At 41.1% G+C, this 21,569-nt stretch overlaps 1 protein-coding gene across 1 annotated transcript in view; it reads right to left on the bottom strand.

Moving 5' to 3' along the window:
• The window catches only part of sgcd (sarcoglycan, delta (dystrophin-associated glycoprotein)), a 121,055-nt gene that overhangs the window by 93,519 nt on the left and 5,967 nt on the right, over window positions 1-21,569 (bottom strand). Inside the window, exon 2 of the mRNA XM_079214550.1 lies at window positions 3,427-3,612. Within this exon, the coding sequence (XP_079070676.1) occupies window positions 3,427-3,612 (186 nt within the window). The remainder of the gene's footprint in view (window positions 1-3,426; window positions 3,613-21,569) is intronic.

Genomic DNA, 21,569 nt, shown 5'->3' with positions numbered 1-21,569 from the left:
AGAACTAGCACCTAAATACAGATTAACCATCTGAACCACACAAAATGGCGGCGCTGTTCACTGAACCATGCTAACAAGGCTAACCTTGAACATGCCTGCTGCATGTAGCTTCTCAGTTCACTTTGCACAGAGACAAATGCACAAACTACACGATATGAACTTATTCCCACCGTCTTAGTTTAGCTACCAACCCTGTCTCCTAAAAATTATGTTCCCCCAGAACTAATACGCATTCCCAATTACGTTTGATCAGAAACGTATCTCCTCCCTGATTAAGTTTGTGTTTGACGTATTACACATACACTGATTATACACGTATAGGTTGATTAAACTCGTATGTTGATTATACACATATTTTTGTTTTATTGTTTTTATGTTTGTGTTTGACGTATTACAAATACGTTTATAATCGTGTGTTTGTGTTATTGTTTTCTTGCATTATTTAAGCATATTTTAATTTTTAAACTCTGCGGAGAAAAAAGAAAAGAGGGGCGGGGTGAGGCCAGTGACAGCCGGCCAGTGACAGCCGGCCGGCCCGGGCCGGGCGCCGGCCAAACCGGGAGCCCGGGAGTCGGTCGCACCGGGAAGCGAGCACCGGGGGGACCGGCCGCATCGGAGAACCGGCCGCACCGGGAGGCTCGGGGCTCGGTCTTCAGACACTTGGCGTCGCCATCAGCCCGTCGGTAACAGCCTCCTTCGCGCCGGCTCTGGTCTTCTCTGAGTCGGGTTGTTTGTGAATGCAGCTCAAAGTGTGTGATAAACTCCATCTAGTGCAGTAAACCACTGCGATCATCAGCAGAGTCATCAAGGAGTCACGGGACCTAACATCCGGTTTTCAAAATGCTAACTGATATGAATGTGTTCAGAACATTTCTGACCACATCCAAACATCTTAACTGTAACAATACGTTGTGTTTGACATATTACAATATTTCTGTAAGACCAGTACAGTTAAGATGTTTGGATGTGGTCAGAAATGTTCTGAACACATTCATATCAGTTAGTATTTTGAAAACCGGATGTTAGGTCCCGTGACTCCTTCCGCCCGTTTGAATATTTTTCACGTCAGATTATGCACTTGATGTGACCACAGAGATCCGAGTGTCTGCTGATGATCGCAGTGGTTTACTGCACTAGATGGAGTTTATCACACACTTTGGGCTGCATTCACAAACAACCCGACTCAGAGAAGACCAGAGCCGGCGCGAAGGAGGCTGTTACCGACGGCGACGCCAAGCGTCTGAAGACCGAGCCCCGAGCCTCCCGGTGTGGCCGGTGCTCCAGTGCGGCCGGTCCCCCCGGTGCTCGCCTCCCGGTGCGACCGACTCTCACTGGCCGGCTGTCACTGGCCTCACCCCGCCCCTCTTTTCTTTTTTCTCCGCAGAGTTTAAAAATTAAAATATGCTTAAATAAAGCAAGAAAACAATAACACAAACACACGATTATAAACGTATTTGTAATACGTCTAACACAAACATAAAAACAATAAACAACAATACGTGTATAATCAACATATGTGTTTAATCAACCTATACGTGTATAATCAGTGTATGTGTAATACGTCAAACAGAAACATAATCAGGGAGGAGATACGTTTCTGATCAAACGTAATTGGGAATGCGTATTAGTTCTGGGGGAACGTAATTTTTAAGAGACAGGGTTGTAGCTACGGGACATTTTGGCTCCACATTCAACTTAAAAAAACAAGGAAATAGCATACTAATTTGACACGTGAAAAGTACAGTTTTAACTCACCAAATCCTGATTCAAAACTCAATCGAACCTCTTCCAGCAACAGCAATAGGAAGATAAAATCGTCCACGTATGGAACATTAAAGTTTACATTCTTTAAACGTATTTCTGAACACATTTGCTTGTCTCTTTACTCGTTTGCGACCTCTCTTTCGCTCGTCTCTCGCGATCTATCGTGCTCTCGCTGTATTGTCCCTCTCTCTCTCTCACCCACACCAGCCAGCAGCGCTGCAGTAACGTTGGGTACTGTATTTCTTAAAAGGAACAGTACACAAATTAAATAAGTAAAACCAACAGTGTAAACCACCATTCTGAGAGTTATTGTTTAACCTTTTATTTGTTTAAGGTGCTATTAATCTGGGTACATATGCATGCATATTTCTTTCTTTGTGAATGCAAAGGAGATTGAACCTACTGTGCATGACGTTTCATGCATCTGGCCCCTGGTGTCAGAATGTCTTCAGTGTCAAACAGGAAATTAAGTTGTTTAATACATTTGATCTGTTGCGATAACAATATGAGAGTTGGTGCAGCAGAAACAAAAAACAGACACTAAAAGGTCATCAGCATAGAATAAAACTAACAATAAGACAATGCAGATTGTAAATTAGTTCAAGGTATAACAATGAAGTGATACAGAGTATGAAGCCAGTTCCTTGACTTGGCAACACTGTATTGTGTTAGTATGAACACATGTCACATATGCTTTTTTTAGTTGATACCCAACCCTGGGTAAAACTGTAAATTACCACAACCACGAAAGTTCCTTGAGCATACATTCATGAAGTAGCACAACAAAATATGGGTCTAGTAGTATGCCAGATTAGCCATGGACAGACAAATAGGCTGACACACACACACACAAAAACCTCAACACATAATCTCCCCAAGGCTCCTTCCTGCCTGACAGACATAATTACATTTCCGGAGTCAAGAGGAGGGATTTTAGACATATCACAGCTGCAGATGCATAAAGTCCACTAAAGAAATGACTAACACGAACACCTGCAGTATACTGACTCAAATGAAAGTTGTAGGTTATTGGACAGTTACAATGACTCTTTGCCTATTGATTTGCTTACCGACCACAGACACATTCAAGACACACTGAAGGCATTCTCACTCAAACATCCTTTGAATTTAGTCTAATGGAGCGATACAGAAACCAACCTGCTAGAAATGAACCACATTATCAACTGCATTAGACACCGATGGGCTGTAAGAGGTTGTAAAACACACAATTCATTCAAACTCAAAAAACAAGCGGCGATGTCTGCAGACGATCGTCCTGAAGTAGCAGAGTAAGCAGTAGGTGGGGTTGGATATACGTACACTCAGCTGGGTTATCACAAGCGGCAACTACCGGCCAAGGGCCGGTTAAGAATAGTGAGTGAGGAGTCAGCAGGCAGTCGATGGGAGTATAAAAGAGGAAATAAAGCGGTGTTTTGAGAAAGTGTGATTCACTGCAACCACAACAGGTTCTTGAGCAATCAGCTAGAACTGGCCGCCCAAAATGAGCAATTTGCTGCAGCAGAATGCGAGATTAGAGACACCACAATGCACATTCACTCACAATCCCATGATCCTCTTGGCAGAGAGAGGAGACATCAGCGGAGACAGACATACACACACGTTAAGATCCCATGGCAAATACAAAATAAAAGGGTGACTTACTATGGTGAAGTTCATGACCTTGAGGATCCAGATAGTTAGTGCCAGGTTGATCAGGATCAGGATCATCAGCAGCAGGACGAAGAAGTAAAGGCAGCGTTTCCTCCAGCCATATATTCCCACTTTGTACACTTGTGGTTTCTCTGAACTCTGGACATTGTTCCTATGAGTGCACTGTTCTTGGGTCATCTGAGAGGAGACAGATAGAAAAGAGGAAGAGATTATTACAGTGAAGGAAACACAGTCAGTCAGACTCCATTAGTATCTTTCTCTCTGTCTTTCTCACATTTTGCAACCTGGTTTGCATTGACTGTGTTATTTAATTACACAGTTCTTATTTGGAGATTGGGGAGTGTGGGAATCCACACAGAATATTGTTTTGTTTAAGATCATGAAGAGAATGTGTTGAAAAGTTAAAGCTGCGTTATAAGTTATAAGTTGTAAACACAACATTGACACAATGTAATCTTAGAAAGCGAATGCCAAACATGTAAAAACATGTAAACACGGAACAGCAATATTAATCTTTTTGTATTCTTCCTTTAGCTCCTATTTGGTCTCTGGAGAGAAATGTACGTCTGCTTCGCTGCTAAATGTCCCACTGTGTTAGCTAGTACTTTCTCTTGTCCGACTGTTATGTATTCAGCTATTATTAAAACCATTTGGCCTCCATGGAGGAGCTACCCACGATTGCTTGGAGATTTGTGATGCGGCAGCGGCGACTGTGTCGAAAATGACCTTAAGATAAGAGATGGGGTATATCTAAACATTAGTACAAATAACATGCCGTAAACATCCCCTTCACATGCCGCACACTCCAATACTGACCAGCCACTCAGTTCGGGCACGATAAAAGACAGTTTAGTTAGCCATCGCATTGATTAATTGCCCCTTAAGTGGTCAATAACTCCATTATACCCCCTCTGCCCCATTGATGTGCTGATAGTGCCGATTAATGATGATTCTAATTGTCTGTCTGGGAAGACGAGGAGGCATTGTTCACTTCAAGCGCCATAATAATGGCCTAATAACTCGGTGGAAAAATACAATTTACTGTCCACCGTGCTTTGGTGCGCGCCTCAGACCACCAAAGCCAATTGTTTTTGACAACGACACACATTACGCGCTAACTGAAACAAATGGCACCTGACAGGGGCCCGGTGAGAAAGTGCTGAAAGCTACAAAGGAGACTCCAAAGCACTAGTCAGCAAAAAAAGAAAAAAAAGGGGAAATCTCATTGTGTATGGTCGGATTTTTGTTTTTGTTTGATGGGAGATGCAGAGAGCTGAAGCATATCTATGTGGGCTGATATCAGTACTGTGAGAGTAAACAAAGCTGGCATGAATTTATCCAAAAAAGAAACTCAAATAAACGCCTCATAGTTGTATGCCTTCACCAGCCAGTCAAGTGCAGTTAACACCCAAGTCTGTCCAAAATGTCTCCACAGACTTTTGTGTGAAATTGTCATAATTACCATAATAATTATTGAGTTATGTCCCAGAAATGTTCTTCTTATATCAATACGACCTTAACCTTTGACGAGCAAAATTTGAAATAGCTTGTCCTTGGGTCCAAGACATTCCTGAGATATTGCGTTCACAGAAATGGGACGCATGTACAACCAACGGATAGACCAAAACCACTACATGCTGCAATGTCCATTACAGCCTGCAACACGAACGTCTCTGACCAAACAAATAGGGACTTTGCAAGAGCCTCATCAGTTTTATCCCGGGAAAAGTTGTTGTGGCAATTTATTAGTTTCTAATGAGGCTCTCATTCTTAATCTCGTTTTTCAACAAGGAAAACAGCCATCGGAAAGCTCAATAGCAAGCAAAACATTTAAAGAGGTAAAGGCCATTGGCTTATTTAAAATCATCTAAATTGATCATCTATATTGATCAGTTCATCTCTATTAGAGAGAAAGAGAATATGCCACGAAAAATCTTGACAATGCCAATCATCTTCTAAACTACCTTGTGTGCAAAGTTGACATTTTGGCGTGAAGGTTGTGCTTTAGGAAAGCTGATATAATGTCTATGAAGGACCTGATGTTGGTGCTAAAGGAACAGCCTGGGGTTTGCTGAAATCATGGTGAATGATCCTCTGTGGACCATGCATTTGTAAAACTCAAATTCATGTCAATGTGTGTGGTAATCATCTCAAACTGAATCCAAGTGAGTACAAAAGTGTGTCCTCTATTTACCTAATTCTGAGTTAAGATCAATATGTTGTTTCATTATCATTCATCCCCCAGAAGTATCTTGGCTTTCACAGTAAAACAGCAGCAGCTGATCCTTCAGGTTGTGTGTTTGGTTTAGACTCCAAATACAAACATGAATAGTACACAAACAGCTGTACGAGCCCAAAGTAACCAAGGCTGTTTGATTAGCTCTTTGGCAAAATCCTCATAAAGAGCCGCAGCCTGTGAGTGGGGATTAATAACATTGCATTTTCTATTGTTTTCCATCCGCAACCACCTGCCACAACACAGACCTTCCAAATAAGGCCGCGAGTCGTGGCAGACACACCGTGTTCACCCTGGAACAAACCACTGTCCTGTCAAATCACCCGTTTGAGCAGGATCCAGTTCAGCCGACAGGGCTACTCTCACATTTGTTTACAGCAAGGAGTTTGATAATGAAAGAACACACCTAAGATTCAAAGCCTGACAGCCAGGTTTTCCATTTCCTCTGTTTGATTTGTTTTTTGATATTTTCTCAGGTTTGGCTTGACAAGCTCAGATAACTGACCCTGAAACTAATATGGAACTAAAACTTTACATTCATGTCAGTAAAATTTGGTAAGCAGATAGAGCAGCGAGAAGATTAAACAAAGTCTTGCAAAATTGAAGTTTTGGACAACATTGTTGAGAATTTAGTTTTTCTTCAAAAGAAAAGTGAAGAGAAAAGTGAAGATATATATATATATATATATATATTTGAGCTGAATAATAATGATGTGCTTGTATGTTTACCATCACACTTAAATACTGTACATTTGCAACAGTTATTGTTGCATATTTTATGTGGCAAACATTTGTGGCATTTTGGATGACAGAAGCAAATGCTAACAGTTATTATTTAGAAAATATATTACAGTGTAATTAAACATGACATGTATCATGTATAATAGATTTAAAGTGGTATGTGAAACCCTCAACTAATCGGTTTCACAACATTTGTGTAAAGTAAACTGAAAAATGTCCTTGATGAAAGGAAATGGGGGGGGGAAAACAACAACAACCGAATACTGGAGAAGCTGCCAAACATCTCCAGGTGTGGAGACGACAGCATCAGTGGCTTGGCAGGAAGGCAACACTCACAGTGACACCAACAAAAGTTTCACCTGCTCACAAGTCAGATGGAAGTGTGTGTGTGCTCAAGCGTGTGTAAATATGTCACTTCTCAGGTAAGCCTTTATATGATCCACACACACACACACACACACGCGCACACACACACACACATGCACCCACGCACACACACAAAGTTTAGTAATAATTTAGTGGTACTTTTCTACACATCCCTTTGTGTTTAGAGTACAGTGGTTTGAGCTGTATGGCAGCTACCCTGTCGGAGAGTTGGTTGTGTGCGCTTCCTCAATATGTCAAACGTCTCCAAGATGCGGTGAAATCCACAGGAGATAAATGCAGTAGAGTAAGGTCAACAGCAGACACTGAACAACCATAACAACAGTGGTGGGTAGTTTACATTTAAAAAAGAAAAACTATGCTGCCATGTTCATAGATCCTTTTGCAGCCAATGTGACGATTACGTCACAGTGTTAACTAGAGGCAAACAAGAATTACCTCACAATAATGGTCTAAAGTCACATCCAAATGACATCTTGCTTTGTTCTTGGGTGTTAAAATACATGTTGCATGCATAAGGGATGATATACTGCGATTCAAGGCTGTAGCGAGCTATAATATTGGCAAAGCGTTTGAGAGATGGAGACAAAATGTTGCTAATAGATCAGCCTTCTGCTAAGCTGAAACAGTCACGGCTGCTGCGCCATAGCAGGCTAAATTATTAGAGATATATGTTGCTAATAGGCTGTTGGGCTTTGTTTTCTTCCCGCTACCAGTGTCGTATAAAAGCATAGTGGATTTAGCAACTAGTGGCCGGCTGGCTACTTAGCTAGCTTGCTAATTGCACTATGCTTTTATGCAACACTGGTAACAGAAAATGATCTGAACTAAGAGGTCCCTTGTCTGGTCTGGTGATAGCAGACAAACGTTTGTGGATGAAGCATAAAGCGATTTCAAATTAAATTTAGCAGTAGGCAGGTTAGCTAGCTACCTTGCTATTTCAACCATGCTTTCATGCTACTTGGGATTCAGAAAATTAACCCAACACTGTGGGTGTAAAGGTCCCTATGTATCTAAAAACTTATATTTGGTTTAAATCTTATTAGTGTGCATTCTCTACAGTAGCTAAACCAAAAATCCAAACCCAATAACAAATCGATGATAGTTTTCAAAGTTTTATAAATGTATTCTTGGTATGATTGGTTTCTCGTTGCTACACATGTGCTGTACTATACTGTGGATCTACCTTCTCTCACAAAGTGTATATACATGAAATAAATGCACTGCAGTAATGCAATGTAACTCATCTTGTGCTTTCTATAGACAATCAACGCACAAAGAGTACTGATAGCTTTCCAGTAAGCTCTGAAGCTACAAACTTACTGAGAAAATAAAATGGTGCCCGGTTACACGCTAAGTAATGGCCACTCGCATACGAGTGGAGGTGTGTTAAGAAAACAGAGTTGAAAAGCCAGAGAGGAAGAAAATAAGTGGGGAATTGGAGGCAAATCAAATCATTGGTCTTTTGACTTATTTCCCCTCCACTGCTGCCGTCCAATGGGGCCTCTTGTTCAGCCAACTACTCATTCAGAAAGCCTGAAGAAAGCTCAATGGTCCAAAAACAAAATCTGTCTCTGATTAGAGGGAGAAATTAGGTTTTACAAAATGACATTGGTTAATTATGCAGCCAAAATAGCCAGGCAGCTCCCCATTAGGACTTTTATAGACAACATGTGGATCAGTACCAGGACCCGATGGCTGCTGCCAATGGATATGCCATTACTGGCAAATTTATGAAGAAACAAAATGTCCGACAGCCAGAGGCAGTTTATTGGCCGTTGCAATGTGTGGGCTAGTGGATAAATATTTCACTAACTGTAGGTTTAGTGTGAAGACAGAGGAGCTAACGCGTGTTAGCTCTTCTCTTAATTAATGGTTTTAGGGTTTATTTGGTTGTACTTCGCTAATAAACATGCGTATCTCCTTTAAACACGACTATCTTTGCCTCTTTTCACCAAGTGTGTTTTTTGGAATGTGTCTCTGTTTCGATGTGTTGGTTTTGTCCTTGTATTGTGCACCCGCCTCAGCCATTAACCAGGACTGCAGAGATCCAGTAGTTACTGTCCTGAATTGCTCCCCACAACTCCTCATTGCCATTAACTGTCTTGTTCCTTCGTCTAAAGAGCCCCTAGAGCAATTGTTTTTTATTGTATTGTATGTTTTTATTCCCCCCCCCCCTTTTTATTACCGCTCAACAACAACAACAGAGGGTAGCACTGAAGCAGTGCAGGCCAGTGGAGGCAAAGAGCAGAAGGGATCTGATGAAACTGTTAGGAAAGCAGCCTTCCCACCAAACTAACTGCATGTTGTTTATCCAGAGGTTTACCCGCTCAGAAGATGGAGAAGGGATCACATTTTATTAAAATTTAATATGCATATTGTTAGTATTTACAAAGAAAATTAAAATTCAGTTGTTACTCTACTATTAGGGAAATTACAGTATCTTACGCTTTCTCTTAGACTTTATTTCTATCCAACTGGCTCAGATTATGAAAAACAACAAAGTGTGTTATCATAATTATGCAGATGACACACAAATCTACATAACTGTATCACCAGGGGATTATAGTCCCATGCAAGGGCTGGCTAAATGCATTAAAGAAATCAATAACTGGATGTGCCAGAATTTTCTTCAATTAAATAAAGATAAAACAGAAGTAATTATTTTTGGTCCCAAGGATGAACGATTAAAAGTCAGCGCTCAGCTTCAATCACTGATGTTAAAAACCTCAAACCAAGCCAGAAATCTAGGTGTAGTTATGGATTCAGACCTCAACCTGAACAGCCATATCAAGACAATTACAAAATCAGCCTACTATCACCTGAAGAATATATCAAGGGTTAGAGGACTTATGTCTCAACAGGATCTGGAGAAACTTGTCCATGCATTTATTTTCAGTAGACTTGACTACTGTAACGGTGTGTTCACAGGCCTCTGTACAAAGTCAATCAGAAAGCTGCAGCTGATTCAGAACGCTGCAGCTCGAGTCCTCACTAAGACCAGGAAAGTGGATCACATCACTCCAGTTCTGAGGTCTTTGCACTGGCAAATAATTGACTTTAAAATCCTGCTGCTGGTTTATAAAGCACTGAATGGTTTAGGGCTTAAGGAGTTAAGGAGTTTGAACATGTGTATGGGCGGATAAGTATGTATGTATTATTCATAATCAGAAATTCAACCAATTGAAGCAGTGAAAAGAAATTGTGTATAATTCTCTGTATTCTTATCATGAGTCCACCTTAATCATTTTCTACAATAATGATATGTATGGTGTACTAATAACACTGTCATATAATTATGAGTGCTTTCAACACATCCATACATTTCTTAAGTGCTAAATAAACGTTATGAACAGCACGCCATGCAACGGCTGATAGTCTATGTCTGTGAGACGGGCAATCGCCGTGTTATGATCAATGTCCACGGCTCGAGAAGCTCTCGTAAATAAATGAGTCCTTGTCGGCAGAATCGATTGCGCTCGTACAGGAAGTCATCATAATGTGAAAACGGATCTTGGCGATCTGGAAGAACTCTCTCCCTATAAAACTAATATAACTAATATCACTCCTTCATCAATGAGGAAGGGAGCTGCCTTTTTTGTCCGGTGGGAGTGTCCAGCTTATCCAGTGAATTTCAGTTAGCCTGTGCTGGACAGGTTCAAATTTTTGGATGTGTTGCTATGGTGATTTTTCTAAACTTGCTTCGAGGAACCGAAAAGCCTGACCTACGTAATCTTATCCTAACAATTAGCCGGCAACTCAGTAAGCCAGCTATGAAGAATAGGGCCCTGTCCTTTACTCATGTGCGTATCTAATTAATTTGACTGTGCGGTAAATCCAGCTGCAGACGTTTGAATTAAAACTACGGAAAGACCAAAGTTGACTTTGTACTTCATTCAACGAAAATTGCCGCCACACCACATAGACCGCTATTGTACTACTACTACTACTACTACTACTACTACTACTACTACTACTACTAGCAATGTTGTCTTGCCCCCAGATCTTAGAAGTTAAATGCCATAATGGCCAAAACTACTAAAATAAGATGCTGAAATAACCAGACTTATCCTTTAATGTTTGTTCACCAGAGTCACTGAGATAAATGCTTGTGAATTTATCGCACTCAGTAAATAAAGGTTTTTTTACCCTTATTCTGAGTGCACCAGCAGCACTGCCTTTTGTCACACTTTCTTGCCCCTCATTATCACCGAGGACACATTCTCCGCACAGCCCCACATTGCCGTGTGCTGCAGCTGCTTACTGGTCCACTACAGATGAGACAAGGGTGGCTAATACGTTAGGATACTGAAAAGGTTAGAGAATAACAGTAAACAATTTAATGAGAGCTCCAACCTATTCAGGATTTAACAAAGCTCCTTTTCAGTGCAAATAAATGACAAAGGAATAAGAAAACATCCAATTTCACTGGTAAACTCTGCCGTACAGGCGTGAGGCCATGCAGGCCCGGGGCCAAGCTTGACTGGATGGCATAATTAACACTTACACAGCTGAGTAACTTTGGGCTAATGTTTTTTTTTTTTTTTTATCAAATGCAGAAAAGTATTTTTTTCTCCCACTTCCTCTGTGTTTTGTAAGTGGCTTTAGTATGCTTGTCAAGAGTATTGTTGAGCACATGATTAGGATAATTTGGCAAAGTATGTGCTTGTAGGCTCTGTGTGTCAGATATGATACTGAACTGGAGATGAGGACAGAGCAATTACATCTTGGGCTGTTAAATAGGTTAGGTTTTGAATGTGTGTGTGTGTGTGTGTGTGTGTGTGTGTGTGTGTGTGTGTGTGTGTGTGTGTGTGTGTGTGTGTGTGTGTGTGTGTGTTATTCTCCTAACAGGAGAATAACATTTTTCTTGGGGTGTGAACTGTAAAGTGAAGGAGAACTTTCTGCTGGACTGGGTTCTGCGCTGAACAAACATCTTTGTAGCCACAAGTCCAACACAGAGAGACTCATGAAAAGCTTCGCCCCTCAGAATATCAGGAAGATGAACGATACTAAAAATATGCATTTAATCGTACTCTGCTTACTACTATTTCACGTTCCTCGAGACTATGCCAACTCATGCATTTCACAGATAATACGTGATGGATACATCTTTGAATCAGGTTTTCCATCTGTCCAAAACCTGAACAACTACTTTTGAACCAGAATGCTGGTCTGTAAACATTAATGTTACTGCTCATCTCTGTTCTCTCTTCTAAATTAGTTTTCACAAGCAGTCACAAACAAAATTCATGACTGCTCAATTAATGCTTCTTAATTTTGTTTTGAATTTTTGAAACTTTACCTCATCATCTGATATTTGTTTATGGTACCCTCATAAACTATCAGCATGTGAATAAGGACACAAATCACTCTTTCATCAATCCATAGCATTTGAGCCACAGCTACGAGCAGCTGCTTTGTGTTGTTCAATCATACAAGAAAATTGAATGATTCAAGGAATTAGGAAAGACACAATTACACTGACAATAAATATGAAATAATGAGTCCCCTTTACAGATTTAGGGAGATGTAGCTTGTAAGAAAAAGCAGACACTTTAAAATAAGTAAAACAAATCAAAACAATGTCTGGGTTGGTACTGGAAAGAGATGTAAAGAGTTCTCTTGGATCAGACCCAGCACAGTGACAGGGCAGCAGTGAGCTGCTCGCCTTAGTCCCGGGAGAGACAGTGATGCTAAATTGCGTCTCTCTCTCTCTCTCTCTCTCTCTCTCTCTCTCTCTCTCTCTCTCTCTCTCTCTCTCTCTCTCTCTGTGAGAGGCTAACATCTTAATCACAATTGTGTCACGAACCATAAACACTCATACGCTTGGCTGTGAAAGCAGCATTGGTGGAAGTAATGGTGCTGAATAATAACGATAATTTTATTTGAAGAGCACTTCTGCGAGAACTTTTCACAGCTTATTTGTGTTTACATGCGATGAAGAACGATGAGGCGGCACTTCAAGAAACACAGACGATCACATTTCAGAAAGAGTATTTTGAAGAATTAGAGAATTTTGTACAGATTGAACAAATTTCTTGGAACCACAAGTGATGAAACTAATAACAGAGCGTGGACTATTTCAGCTTTAGTCTCACTTAACATGAGGACTGTTTTTAATGGTGATTCACAGTCATGAATGTCACATCAGAGAACATCACACGCTGAGACTCTCTCTGATATTGTAAGAGAAATCCATGGGCGCTGCTCTTAATGAAACAACCGGAGAACTTAGATGTTGTTACCGAGAGTCAGAAATAATTCAGTCGAGAACTTGATACTTGTTTGACACTGGAAAAGTAGAAAAGGTGATGTAGCTCATTGTAGTTTCTCCAGCAGATCTCAGGAGAGAGAGTGAGTCTGAGTGAGACAGTGGACAGATGATGTCTAAGACGTGCCTGCTGAACTAATGCTGCACTTCTCATCCAACCTCATGAGAAACTGTTGAGTAAAAGAAAGCCACGATCTAGTTTTATTCACTTCAGCCTGTGGAATTATAAAGAATTAAACCAAATGCAAAATAATCCTTATTCTGTCATCGCCTGTTATGTTCAAATAATACTATACCAAAACAAAGAAGAGTTACTCTACACAACTTTTATGTTTCACCGTCTACCCTTAAATCCTAGTCAACCAAATTTGATTATGCAGCCGGACCACTTCTGGGTTTGAATTGATCAACACTGATAGCTTGCTGAAAAAGAATATTCAGACTACAAACAATCAATATTTATGGACATGGTGAAGAGGAAAATATAAAGTTGTCCTCGCATTTAAAGGTTGCTGTGAAGCAGCCGCCTCTGCAGTGCAATGATAATGTCAAGTCGAGTCAATTTTATTTATATAGACCAAAATTAAATAAAAGTCGGTGATTCACAATCTGTAAATATTGATGACCTTCATGTTGACGTCGTTAATTCAAATAAAGGGAAAAAAGACGCTGCTCGTGTGAAACGAGAAGTCAACAATGATTTATTTTTCTCGTAACTTCTGTACTTAAGTAAAAGCACTTCTGTAGTTGTTTTAACCCAAACCACTTTGTTTTCCTTAGCCTTACTAAGTAGTTATTTTGCCAAAACCTAAATACGTATTTCACAAGCTATTTTTAACGACCGTGTAAAAGGTTCAGACATGTAAAAGCTCCAGGATTCCACTGTATCATAACTAAAACTATATTCGGATGCAGTTGCAGTGCAGTTGCAGGACGAGGGGAAGTTCTGCTCAGTGTTGTTGGACTAAATCCTTTCCAGTTGAGAAGTAGTTGGTTCAGTGCCACAGTACTTTCTGTTTTCCCTTAGTATTACACAGGAATGAATGGCTATCCAGAACATATAAGACACTTTCTACTGGCTTAGATGCATTTCTGTTTGCAGGATCTCTCCGCCTATTGGACGAGTCTGTGGGGGATTTTTCAAAGGAAGCTTGTGGATTTTCTGTAGCTCAACCAGATGGCAACTACTGTTTTCCAAAACCACAGTAAATAAATATTAATCCCTCAGCCAAAAGCAGCTTCTTGGAAACAGATCCTTGGAAGCACGTCTGTGGTGTTTTCTTTTGAGCTCAGCAGAGGTGTCTACCAACCATGAACACTCTCTCTGGCTTTAAATCAGTTCATCTGAACAGCCACAATCCCTCAGTGGAGAACATATTTACATATTTTAAGTTAATTAAGTCAATTATCATCATTGTTTGATGTATTTTTTAGGACAGAAATGCAAAAGGATCATAACTTTTTCTTTTTTAGTAACTTGATGAATTCCAAGTTTGTTGGGGAATTAAAATATCATATTATTATATGACAGCATTTCCTAATTAAAGTTGCGTTTGATAAAACAATCACAAGTGAAAAATAAAACTAAGGCAAGGAAATTTCATTCCAGCATTCTGGATGCTATGTAGGTTGGTTTTATATAGTGGTCGCCTTGCTTGTGCATAAGCATTTTTTTTTAATTGTATTCCAACAAGAAGTTAAATTAAATAATCAGCATAACTCCCATCTCTTTGTAACTATGAAGAACAATAAATCCAGCCTGAGGTTAACTTTCAGATAACAAGCTGCTACCAATGCATTTTCTGCACAAGGATGCTGGATTTCTACTCTTGGAATTAGTTGGTGCTAGCGGGGTGCAACTGTGCAACTGCATCTACCGGCCAATCCTGCGGCGAACACTGCAGGCGGCTGCACCTGTTCCAATATCATCGCCCCAAAAAAGGAAATGGTTTGCAATATGACACAGTCAAATGGCTAGTTTAGATAACTAAGAATATAAGCACATTGTAGGCCCGGACTGGATAATCCAATTTACGATCTGATGTTTCTCCAAGATGTTTTTTTTAAATTGATACGAATGTTCACTACGGTTGGAGAGCCAACCGCTGTCAACTGAGGTGGCAAATAGCCCTCTGCTGCCTTCGGTAAGCGCTCCCCATTGGCCAATTGAGTGTCTCCAACTAAGAGCTGACTATCAGCATAGTGCAAAAGAGAGAGAGAGAGAGAGAGAGAGCTTATTCACCGATGAAAGAACATACCTGAGAAGTATCTGGAATGGTTTTATGATATTTCTATTTGACACACTAGACTAGAGTATCCTCTACAAAGAATATTCTCTAAATTAAAGTTGTATTCAATAGGTAATCCAATGAATTAAGAACCAGGAGACCTTTCTTCCGGCCAAGAAGAAAAGCTACAGCACTATGTTGCACAACCCCGATATAATCTTGAACTGTTTATTTTCCAACGCAGCAAAGTAAGACTTGTATAATTACAGGCGGACGCTCAATTCATGAACTGAAGAAAGTGTCTGTAGTGACACTCTCAAAGTATGAACTAATATCAATTGGTCGATACTTTCCCCCGCGACTGCTGCATGAAAGCACATTCCATTTATTTTTCGAGGATGCCCTTTTTAAAGAGCACTTTTATCCAAAGTGCCTCAGAGTGAAACAAGTCCTTTGGTTTTCAGCACAAGTGGGCACACATAAAGAACTCTGTGACCCTGCAGTGCTGCACAGAAACAGAGGATGAGGAATTCTGTACATGACAAAAAGGAATATGGTGGTTTGCAATAGGGTTGGGCAATCACGGTCAAATTGTGGTTACTGGCAGGGGTAGGATGGGCAATGCACGACAGCAGCACGCCGGTGAAAATTAGTAGTTAGATTTAGAATCATCGACAGCATTCTGCAAGTTAAGAGTGAACATTTTATTCCAAATTGAATAGTTTATATATATATATATATGGATTGCTCCCTCCAGGTGGGGACAAACTGCCTACCCCAAGCGAAGGAGTTCAAGTATCTCGGGGTCTTGTTCACGAGTGAGGGTAAGGTGGAGCGGGAGATCGACAGACGGATCGGTGCGGCTGCAGCAATAAAACAGGCGCTGTACCGGTCCGTCCTGGTGAAGAGGGAGCTGAGCCGGAAGGCGAAGCTCTCCATTTACTGGTCGGTCTATGTTCCAACCCTCACCTATGGTCACGAACTCTGGGTCGTTACCGAAAGAACGAGATCTCGAATACAAGCGGCCGAAATGAGCTTCCTCCGCAGGGTGGCCGGGCTCACCCTTAGAGATAGGGTAAGGAGCTCGGACATCAGGAGGGAGCTTGGAGTCGAGTCGCTGCTCCTTCGTGTCGAAAGGAGTCAGCTGAGGTGGTTCGGGCATCTAGTCAGGATGCCTCCTGGACGCCTCCCATTAGAGGTTTTCCAGGCACGTCCAACTGGTAGGAGACCCCGGGGAAGACCGAGGACACGCTAGAGGGATTATATCTCCCGGCTGGCCTTGGAACGCCTCGGGATCCCCCAGAATGAGCTGGAAAGTGTTGCGGGTGAGAGGGAAGCCTGGGTCGGCCTGCTGAACCTGCTGCCACCGCGACCCGACCCCGGATAAGCGGCTGATAATGGATGGATGGATATATATATATATATATATATATATATATATATATTTAATAGCAGTGTTTTCTGTACTCAAACAAAGTCTTTCTTTTAAAAATCTGTGTTTGTGCAAAAAATATCCCAGCAACATGTTCCATTCTTCATTATTATCTTATCATTAGTATGACAATTCAAATCATTATTAAGTATGAAATATAAATTGAAGAACAATGATGGAAATAAATGAATCGAGGTTCGGACAAGTTGAATAACTATCCAGGAAATATATATGTATATATTTTATAGCTGAGAATAAAAGAGGAGGAGCGCAGTGCGAGTCTTTGGCTTTAAGGGCATGAAAAAAGCAGCGGAGGCGTAAAAATGGTCCATCGGGATCTCAGGATATCTTCAGACAATGGTGAGATGCTGGCGTTGTCTGGAGATTTTACCTCCCTGGGTGACCATCGTTTGAAGTTTCAGTTCAGTTTTAACTGTTAGCTGAAACCAGGTTGAAGATTATTACACGTTGACATGGGAGTGGTAGTGTGAGGATTTGTCTGCTTACTTTGAAGCTGTGGAGTGGAAATGTGCTTTGAAAAAGTTGAGTGGGAGAGGATTTAGTCAATCTCAACACCCCGAGACTGGAAATGTGTTACCTGTTTCACTTCCTATCTTGTAAACTCACAGACAGGAATGGAAGGTGTTTCATCCTCCCGTGTGTACTCCATTTGTATCGCTGGCTTTGGCATTTAGCAGGAGGAAGCCTTCTTAAAGCTTGAGTGCGGGACTTTTACATATACATGGACGTCTGTTACGTTCCCGCCTTTGCCAAACAAGTTCACATTATGCCGTTTATCACCAGGGAAAACGCTCTGTATTTCTCAGTCTGGTGTCTATGGTGATTTGTGACTCCTGCGTTAGAGAAAGGGGTTAAGTCTAAAACAGAAAGCAATCGATGGCGAGGACAAATGCGTATCACCATTGGTGTAGTTGTCCATGTTGGAGAGCGCTGAAGGGAGTGAAGGGACTAAGGGCAGACATGGATGTGGCGGTACTTGACAAGTTCAGAGTGAGACCGGGTTATTCTGACAAATGGTTCCTACTCCGGGGACTAATGAGATTCAACTCGTGGTATAACATGTGCACCTGGAGCTCGAACTAGGTCAATGTCCATGATGTCCAACTCTCCTCGCCTGTGTATCAGGATTTTTCACGTGACATATAGTTTCATTTTGGTCAAAACCTCTGAGCATAAATTACCTTTGGCCGCCAATTCACAAAGTGACTGATGACGATTTGGACTTCTCTGCACTTCAAACATGGTTTCCGGTGAACATCTGCAGCATTTACCTGCAATAATCATCATTATAGGTTCCTCGACTGCAGTTATCCATCTTCTCTGTTGCATGAACATTTATTGGTATGCACGTCCGTTTGTTGTTAGGGAGTCTAGGATTATTTAGAACAACCATTTTTATTGTAAGTGCCAATCGGGCATGCTAATCTCCATTAGGGATGTTGAAAAAAAGAGAAAAGGACAGAAAAGTATATAGAGAGATGCACTGAGAAATGAGAGGCAAAAGTGGAAGAGACAGAGGGAGATGCACTGAGAGAGAGAGAGAGAGAGAGAAAGAACTTGCAGAATGAAAAAAGAAAAAAGGGACGGAGGGGAAGAGGGGAGAACGAGTGCACTTTAGAGGAGAAACCATGAGACAAAATGAAAGAGACAAAGAGGGAGATATAAAGACAAAAATAGAGAGAAATGTATATCTGTGTGTTCTAAAGAAAAGTGGAGAAACAAAGAGACCATGACCTTGAAGATGAAACAACTTAGTCTGGATTAAACGCCCGGTCTGCCGTCCGCACGCCTGACTGTCATCATCACCGAGCAATATCGAGACAAGCAGGACTTTGTCATCCATTCACTACGAAACGGAGGGGATGTGGCCTCATGGCCACCAAGAACAAGAGATATCGTGTCAATAATAATATTACGCACGAGATGTCACAGTGGCCATCACCTTTGTAAAATTGTATCTGTTCATCCATGAGTCTATCGGGACGTTTGTGCCAAATTTGAAGAAATTCCCTCAAGGCTTTCCTGAGGCGGACAACCCGAAACTATAATGCCTCCAGCCACTGCTATCGTTCAAAGATCTGCAGGTACTAATGGATCAGAGATTCATGAGCACTGAAAACATCGACAGAAATACACAGAAAAACATCCCAAACCTCACCTGTCTGAGGACAAACTACCCCCCAAACAACTGTTGTTTGATCCTAATTGGTACTAAAATATGACAACCACCTTGCCAATTAACACAAGACTGGAACTCCCTCTGCAAACTAAACTGTTGATGCAATCAGCCTCAAAGTCACATAAACAGCAAATTCAAGTCAAATCACCTGAATTGTTTACTTGTCAAAAAAACTATCCGTCATCACACTTCACTTCCCGTCAGTGTGCCGCGTGTTGGACCTCAACATGACATAATTGTATCTGCGGCAGCTCACTTATCTACAGAAGTAAAGAGGTGCACCAACAGAAAACGGAATGAGCCGAGAAACATGAGCCACTTACGTTGATTTTAGCCGTCTTTAAAGTGCTTAAGGCAGAACCTTTCCCTCTTGATGGAGAGAGAGAGAAGAAGAGCGTCCATTTATTTTATGATCAGGAAGCAAAGAGGAGATGAAACAGGAAGTGGAAGCCAACTAGCTCAGACATGTCCAACTCGATCACTGAGCAGCATAATTTTATACCTGTAGTAATGTTCAAAAACTCTTTATTTTCCTCATACGTCTGCCTGAATAAACCTATATTCGTCCTCTTAAGTTCTCCATATTTACTTCCCGCCAACTGATGTCGATCGCATACAATGCAACCGTAATTCAACTAGGACACATTTAATGTTCATGTCGTATAGTCGTGGCATAAATGCTGACGGCTCATTTGAAGGCACACTTTCATTAAAAAAAAAAGTGAAGAAAAAAAATAACTATTTACAATTTGGGACCTTTCAGATGGCAAGAGGTGTTCTTACTTGCAAATCACCAAATCAGTGCTTACTGTGTATTAGCAATAACACATGCTACTAATTAATTAAAACTGGAGTTTATGTATTGAGAGCAAATCTTTCACTCGCAATAGTTTGGTTACATAAAGTTTAGAGGATTTTTATTGTATTGTTTCTGATTCTGATGCAAACAGACTGCAGCTCAAACCTTTACCCAAACACCTGACTTCATGTTTACACAGTGAGCAGATTGAAACCGACACCGCAAGCCCTTTTCCATCATTGTGTCAACAACCAATCAGACCTTTTCAGGTTGTGTTATTTGTCTCATGAACTACAACGTTCTTCTGTCGGTAGAGTGAAAAACAAGTTTTTTGTGAACATTCAACTTCCAACTTTTAACATATGAGATCCCCTCAATTATGATGGATGGGAGGGGCTGATGGGGTCTTTTAGATACATGTTTTATGTGTGGTTCCAATCACAGAACTCACACTGTGCACAATCAGCAAGGCAATAAAATAGGTGTTTATGTAAATGTAATTAACTTTTATTGTGTCGCATTAACACTGGGGACTTGAACTGGCGGCTCTTCGGTTACCCTAGGACCATGCTACTGCCGCCCCCTGCTTTATTTATCTGAAACTAAAGCAGATGAAGCCCCTTGAAACACACTGAATGATGGGAAAAAGTGAGGAAAAAGTAGTAGTTTCCAACTTTCGCCATCTACTTACTCCTTTTTGCATTGATTTTTTTAGGTTCGCTGTACATTTTAAACCAGAAACACTGATTGACAAGCAAACTCTAATTATATTTGTCTCCCAGCCTGGCCGGGGGTCTGTGGAAGCTGTAATGATTTGAAAAGACAGCAGTCTCTGCCAGTCCGCCACGGTAAGAACGTTCCCTCTTAATTGACCTGCCTGATGGCTGGATCACATTTTAAAAAGAAAATAAATACTAAGAAGACAGTAATGGATGGACCTCCAGGTGTCCAGTGGGTTTTACAGACAACACTGCAAGTAAAAACACGGAAAGGGAATCAAATATATCACAGATGTAATTATGGCATCTCTGCGCCATGTTGTTCTTCTCAAATCGCTTTGCGTTCGAGGGGTTTAGGCGTTATTTACCCTGCAGCGAAAAAGCCACAAACAGCGGTGATGGGGGTCATCATTTCCATGGAAATGACTCTTCAGCTAAGCTAGTGTGGAAAGAGGTTGGCTCAGCGCAACTCAATTCCTGCTTCAGAGTCTAATCCTTGAATTATCACTCACTCAGCAAATCCTCCCCCTCTCCTGTCTCACTTTCCCTCCTCTTTTCACCTCCTCATCTCACTCATCTGCCTTGCAATTTTGGGTTTAGCCCCCCCGCCCCCCACACCTCAACTCCCCCTGCAGCTCTATCTATCCATCTATCTGCGGGAGGTGGAGAAAATAACAGAAACACTACATGGGAGTAGACCTTATCTGTAAAATAAATCTCCACAGATGTTTCATTGGGTACAATTATGACTCAAATGTAAACTGCCCCCCGCTAAAGAATATGCAAGTTTTAAAGATAGACAAAAAATGCAAACTTATATAATCTAGAAAGAGTCTGGATAATGATGCACAAAAAACAACAAAAAAAGGTCAAATTGTTATTGGGGTGAACAGATTTCTGTGTTGCTTAGATCACATGTCACCAGTGCAGGGGGTAACGTGATGCAAGCAAGAATGGACCGTACTGTGGTATATTGTGCTAGAAGATAGCACACGGAACTAAATATGTTTTAACACACAAAGGCAGAGGTGAGAAATGCATTTACCATGTGTGTGAAGGTCTTTACACACTGGGGGTGTAACAAATAAACAATACAAAAATGGAAAACAGTCCCCTGCAAATAT

Source organism: Taurulus bubalis (genome assembly GCF_910589615.1).
Source record: "Taurulus bubalis genome assembly, chromosome: 2".
NCBI lineage: Eukaryota > Metazoa > Chordata > Actinopteri > Perciformes > Cottidae > Taurulus > Taurulus bubalis.
This window is presented reverse-complemented; position numbering and strand designations above follow the sequence as displayed.